General features: G+C 59.3%; 1 protein-coding gene across 1 annotated transcript in view; it reads left to right on the plus strand.

The window, feature by feature from the left end:
* SCNN1B (sodium channel epithelial 1 subunit beta) overlaps positions 1-5,623 on the plus strand; it is a 74,929-nt gene extending 69,306 nt beyond the window's left edge. Inside the window, exons 9-14 of the mRNA XM_075564610.1 lie at positions 962-1,079; positions 1,815-1,890; positions 1,967-2,024; positions 2,505-2,566; positions 4,570-4,645; positions 4,866-5,623. Coding sequence (XP_075420725.1) covers positions 962-1,079; positions 1,815-1,890; positions 1,967-2,024; positions 2,505-2,566; positions 4,570-4,645; positions 4,866-5,246 — 771 coding nt within the window. The 3' untranslated portion in view covers positions 5,247-5,623. The remainder of the gene's footprint in view (positions 1-961; positions 1,080-1,814; positions 1,891-1,966; positions 2,025-2,504; positions 2,567-4,569; positions 4,646-4,865) is intronic.
* Positions 5,624-6,000: the final 377 nt, after the last annotated feature.

A 6,000-nucleotide genomic window follows, 5' to 3' on the forward strand; every position in this document is an offset into this window, starting at 1 on the left:
GCCCATATGCATGTCACAGTTGGGCACTGAATAAGGAAAGCCAAAGAACACATGCATTTGAATGATGGTGCTGGAGAAGAATACTGACAGCCCTGTGGACTGCCAGACAAACCACCAAGCCTGTCTTGGGAAAAGTACAGCCAGAGCGCCCCTTAGAGACAAGGATGGCGAGACATCGTCTTAGATGCTTTGTACACATTGTCAGGAGAGGCAAGTCCCTGGAGAAGGACATCATCCTCGATAAGTAGAGGGGCAACAACAAAGGACGACCTTCGACAGGATGGATTGCCACGGTGGCTGCATCAATGGGCTCACACGTCCGAACAACGGGAAAGGTGGCACAGGATTGGGCAGGGTTTCGTTCTTTTGTCGCTCTGAGTCGGAGCTGACTCAAAAGCACCTGACCACCAGCACCACCTCTCCCAGGTAGGAGACAGGTGCATGCATCTAGTACCTTCTTTCATGTGTGAGGATCCAGAGGCTCTGAGTCTAGCCACTTGCCCTTGGACACACCGTCTGACTGGGCTGAGGCCAGCTGCACTGGGCAGCCAAGGCCCTCTCTCCCTCCTCCGTGGGCGGAGGCATCCTGAGGATCGGCCAGCAGCCGTTTCCCAGCTTTCTCCTCCTTCTCCAGCCCTAGCTCTACCCACCCACCCAGCTCTCATGGGATGGAGGGAAGGGTTCACTTCCATTATCCTCAAATGGGGGCTGGTGCCTGATGCTGTGAGCTACCCCTGGGAGACAGGAGTTGGGATGGCACTGGGATGCGAATGCAAAGGTTGGAGGTTTGAGTCCCCCCAGGACAATTGCTTGCCACCCCTCCTCTTGTCATTGGTATCCTGGACCTGCGTCCCAGTGGAGGGTGGACAGGAAGAACAGCTGCCAAAACACAGCTAAGGGCAGCGACCTTCAGCTGGGCAGTAACCTCTCGGGAGTCCCTTCCCTGCCCCCTCCTCCCCAGGCCTGCCTTCGCTCCTGCTTCCAAGATCACATGATCCAAAACTGCAGCTGTGGCCACTACCTGTATCCGCTGCCCCGTGGGGAAAGATACTGCAACAATCACGACTTCCCGGACTGGGGTGAGTGCAGCCTGGACAGGCATCACAGCCCCCCCCTCCCCCCCGCGCCCGTCCCACACACACACCCTGCACACCAGCCCAGCCTTCCTCTCTGCAGGAGCGAGCTGCCCGCCTCACAGCAAGTCCACAAAGTGTAGACCTGACCACGCATGACTCCTATTGGGCATGTGGTGGGGGTGGGGGCCCCTGCACGCGTGGGCCTCCATTGATACAAGCCCATGGAAAAGGCAATTGGCGTGGAGACACTGGTGCGCAAGTGAGTGTGGCCACGGATGTGAACGGCGCCCAGGGCCTCTAGTGTGCATGCACGCTCGCTGCCAGCAGAAAGGTGGCTCCCAAGGCCTTAAGCTGAAGCCCCAAGAGGAGGGGTCCAGGGTGAAGTTCAAATGCTGGATGTTGCCGGGGACAAGGGGGACTGTCCACTTCCCCTGAAAGCCATAAAAAGGAGGGGACCCTGGTTCCTTCTAGACACCCATCTCTTTGCACGAGACCCCTGCGAAGAAGTGGGAAGGCTGGGTGGGGGGTGCAGGCCTGCCCTGGGAGGCCCTCAGGGACACGAGGGCTTGGAGTGAGGACCTCCTCGACTCAGTGGACCCCCACCTTAGACCCCCCAGGCCCTTGGGCAGCCCCTCTGAACACAGGCGAGCAGGAGAGCCAGCCACTGGCCTCTCCCAACCCACACGGGGCCCCTCGGATGCCCCCTCCACTCCTGCCCACTTCCTTTCTCCTGCCCAGCCTTCTGCTACTCCGCCCTGCGGATGAGCCTGAAGCAGAGGGAGACGTGCATCAGCCAGTGCAGCGAGTCCTGCAGGTACGCGGGCACGGCAGGAGGGGCGGGGAGAGGGCGGTGGTGGCACGGGAGCAACAGGGTGGCTTCTCTCTTCCAGTGACACCAAGTACAAGATGACCATCTCCATGGCCGAGTGGCCTTCTGAGTCCTCAGAGGTGAGGCAATGGCACTTCCTAAGCTGCTCCCCTCCCCTACCAATGCCCCCACCCCCCAGGCACTGTGCCAGGGCCAGAGCGGTGGGCAAGGCCAAGTCCCTGACTTTGTGGAAATGACATTGCAACTGGAGAGAGGCGAGGTGCAGCGATGCACCTAAGAGCATCCCTCGGTGTGAGGATGGCTGTGACGGACGCTTGGAAGGGCCTCTCTAGAAACATGGCCTCTGGGCCGAAGCCTGAAGGCAGGGCTGAGGGAACCGCAAGAGGACAGGGAGGCTGGGCCAGGAGCGGAAGTCTGGAGACTTGTGTCCCTTAACAACAGCCAGGATGTGGGCTGCCAGTCCCCCTGCCCCAGCCCCTGCCCCTGGCACAGGGTCCCAGAGGACTTGAGGAAGGTGAAGGGCCAGCCCATCCGGAGCCAAGACTGGGAGTGAGTGCTGGGGGTGCTGTGATTTCCCCAGCTGCCTTCTTGTTTTCCAGGACTGGATTTTCCACGTCTTGTCCCAGGAGCGGGACCAAAGTACCAATATCACCATAAGCAGGTGAACCCCGAGTCTGGGAGGGACAGGGGAAAGCAGAGGCCAGGAGCTGGCCAGAGGGCAGCTACCCAGAAACTTTCTCACGCTGATTTGAACCAAGCCTAGAGGGAGGGAGGGAGGGAGGGAGGGAAGGAGGGAGGGAGGGAGGGCTGGAGGGAGGGAGGGGCAGCCCAAGAGTAAAGAATCTTCATAAAGGAGAGCCTGCTTGCCCATGATTTCATCTCTACCCACCCACCTCCTCCTGCCTCCATCCCTCCAGCATCTACCCTTCCGTATCCTTTCCTGCCTCCGTCTGCCATCCTTCCACTTGCTCATCCTTCCTTTATCCATCATTTCATTCATTCACCATCCTATCTGCCCACTCACCCCATCCACCCACCAGTCCATCAGCTGCCCTTCCATCCGGGATCCAGTCATGCTTCTATCTCCTTCAGCTATCCTTCATCCATCCACCGACTCACTCACTCCCCCATCCATCTCTTCATCCTTCCACACTCCTGTTATCGCTCTTTCTGTCCACCCATTGATCCACTCATGTCTCCACCCTCTAAACCTAGTCTTCCACTTATTCATCCCTCCTTCCATTCATCCTCTACCCCTGTTAGCATCCGTCCTACTTTTCTGCCTTTCCATCTCTCCATCCATTCAAATGAAGGCACGCGGCCCACACCGTCAGGAAGCTAGCGTTCAGAAAGGGCAGAGATGTGCAAACAAGTGATGACAGACTGTATCTGGTAAAAGTCCTCCTTTACAGAGCCCCCCTCTGCCTGAGAGCTAAAGGGGTCTGTATAGGAAGATGGTACGTGAGCTGCTTCTCCGAGGGGAAGTAGGAACTAATCAAATAGGACTTTCGAACATGTCCAAGGTGGCAGCTTAGGCAGAGGCCTGGAGTCATAAGCCATCGCAGCCTTGCTGGGGACCATCAGGTGTGATGGAAGAGCCCCATTTGGCCACCAGTCCCCTCCTCATGTCAAAGGTGCGAGGCTTAGGAGTCTGGGCACATGGGGAAGGAGAGGGAAGCTCAGAGCTGACCCTTGGATCTGTGTCAGACCTGGGTAGCTGTGCAGTACCAATCAGCATGAATCCTGTCCCCGAATGTTGAGACTGATCCAGTCCTCACACGCCGACTTCTCCCCGCTCACCGGCAGCTGCCCCATGGCACTCTGGCCCTCAGCCTCTAGCTGCCCAGAGCTACCCCAGTGCTCACAAGGGCAGCTGCACCCAATGCCCCAAAGGGCTAGCCTGCTGGCCCCAGATTTGGAGCTGGTACTTGAGGCTGCCGGCCCAAAGCTCCAGAATCCGAAGGTCACTTCTTATTCTCTTACTTTCTGACATGCCTGCTGGCTCCCTTCAGGTGTCACCAGAACCCACAGAGCTTCCCATACAAAGATGCAAGAGAGACATGCACAGTACTCCAGGGGAGGGCCCTAGCACAGAGCTTCCGTGTCCCTGTGGGCACACCGCCTTCCCAAGAGTGACGCTCTTGCCCACAGGAGCCTCCGCGCCGTGGGCTCTTCTGGCCCATCCTACATGAGAGTGTAAACCAGCTCACCTAAGACTGGTGGCCCTCGGTGTCTCAGGTGTAGGTTTTCTGGTCCGGTCAGCCCCCACTCTCATCGACACAAATGGATCAGGTGTGACCAAGGGGTCCTTGACCAAGGCCTCCCTTCCCCAGTTACGTCAAGGTTCTTTGCCCAGCCCAAGGACAAAGACCCTGGGCATAGGGCAGAAGCAGCATGTGTGCCCGGATGTAGCCTTCAGAAAACTGGTCAGGCTGAGTGTGCGCAAGGAGTCCCACCGGGTGAGAGCCAGGCCACGATGCTTTGGTGGCCCCAAGGCTAAGGGGGCAGAGGGCAGCCCTGTAGGGTCTTGGCTTAGGCATCGCCACTCGTAGGAGAGCGCACGTGAGCAGCTCAGGCCAGAGGAGGAGTAGGGAGGCCACAGTGCCCTCCCTGGGTGTGTCTCAGAGAGGGAGCCAGTCCGAACCCATCTCGCTAACTCCTTAGGAAGGGAATTGTCAAGCTCAACATCTACTTTGAAGAATTCAACTATCGTACCTTCGAAGAGTCTCCAGCTACCAATGTGAGTGGAGCCAGCCCCGCCCCCTCTGTACCCCGATGTGGGGAGGTCCTGAATCCCTCGGGGGTGGGGTGGGGGACTGGGGTGATCCCTTGCAAGACCAAATTAAATCACTGGCCAAGTTAGTTACCCTGTTTTATCCCCCACACCCACCAACCAACCTCCCTGGACCCTAGGCTGGTCACCCGGCCCGGGTCTGTGCCTCAGCCTCCCTCCCCCACAGGTCGTCTGGCTGCTGTCCAACCTGGGGGGCCAGTTTGGCTTCTGGATGGGGGGCTCGGTGCTGTGCCTCATTGAGTTTGGTGAGATCATCATCGACTTCCTATGGATCACCGTCATCAAGTTGGTGGCCTTCGCCAGGAGCCTGCGGCAGAGGCAGGCCAGGGCGCGCTATGCGGGGCCACCGCCCACCGTGGCCGAGCTGGTGGGGGCCCACACCAACTTCAGCTTCCAGCCTGATGTGGCCGACCGCGGTCCCGACACGGGGAGCTATGCCGATGGGCAGACTATACCCATCCCGGGCACCCCGCCCCCCAACTACGACTCTCTGCGTCTGCAGCCGCTGGACATCATCGAGTCCGACAGTGAGGGCGATGCCATCTAGACGAGGCCCTGCCCACCCTGGGAGGCACCAGGCCTTGGTCCTGAGAAGCCAAGGGGCCCTGCCCATTTTTATAGTGCCTTCTCACAGAGCAGGGCCAAAGCGGTGCACGCCCGAAGTCTTGGTCCTGGGCTCACCTACCCAAGAGCCAGGGTCCCACGGCTCCTGGAGGGGCACTGCATTCTCACCCACCCCCAGAGACCCGGGAACTCCCTGCTGGAAGGACAGGCCACCCCAGTGCCATCACCATCTGCCTGGGGGACAGAGGCAGGTGGGCCCACCTACTCTCTGTGCCTTCCTGGCCTTGGCTGGCCTCTGGGTGAGGGGCGCGGGGCCCCTCCAGCTGGCACACATTCTGCTTGAGACAATAAAAGTGGGAGCCCAGGAGTGGGTGTCTTGTTCTGTTCTTTGGTGGGTGGGGCAGCCACAGGGCCGGACCAGGGCTGGGGGCCGCACCCACACCAGCCAAGGGCGGGGCAGCGCGGGCCAGGGCAGCTCCCTGTGGCGTTTTTTGCCATTCCCGTCAAGTCATCCCTGACGTCCAGTGCCACCTAACCCTTGGGAGGGAGGGAAGGAGAGAGAGGGGGGAAAGGAAACCTCGGTCACAGTTTATCGGGAATTCAGACAGACTTGAGGAGGCAGCTGGTACACAGGGGGCTTTAGGAAACGCCTGGAGAACACCCGTCATCTTTTCATTACGTACACGTTCCCCCAAACCTTCTGAAGCCCCTGTAACTCCAGTCAAGTCCCTCCAGCT

This window comes from Tenrec ecaudatus, chromosome 12, assembly GCF_050624435.1.
Source record: "Tenrec ecaudatus isolate mTenEca1 chromosome 12, mTenEca1.hap1, whole genome shotgun sequence".
NCBI lineage: Eukaryota > Metazoa > Chordata > Mammalia > Afrosoricida > Tenrecidae > Tenrec > Tenrec ecaudatus.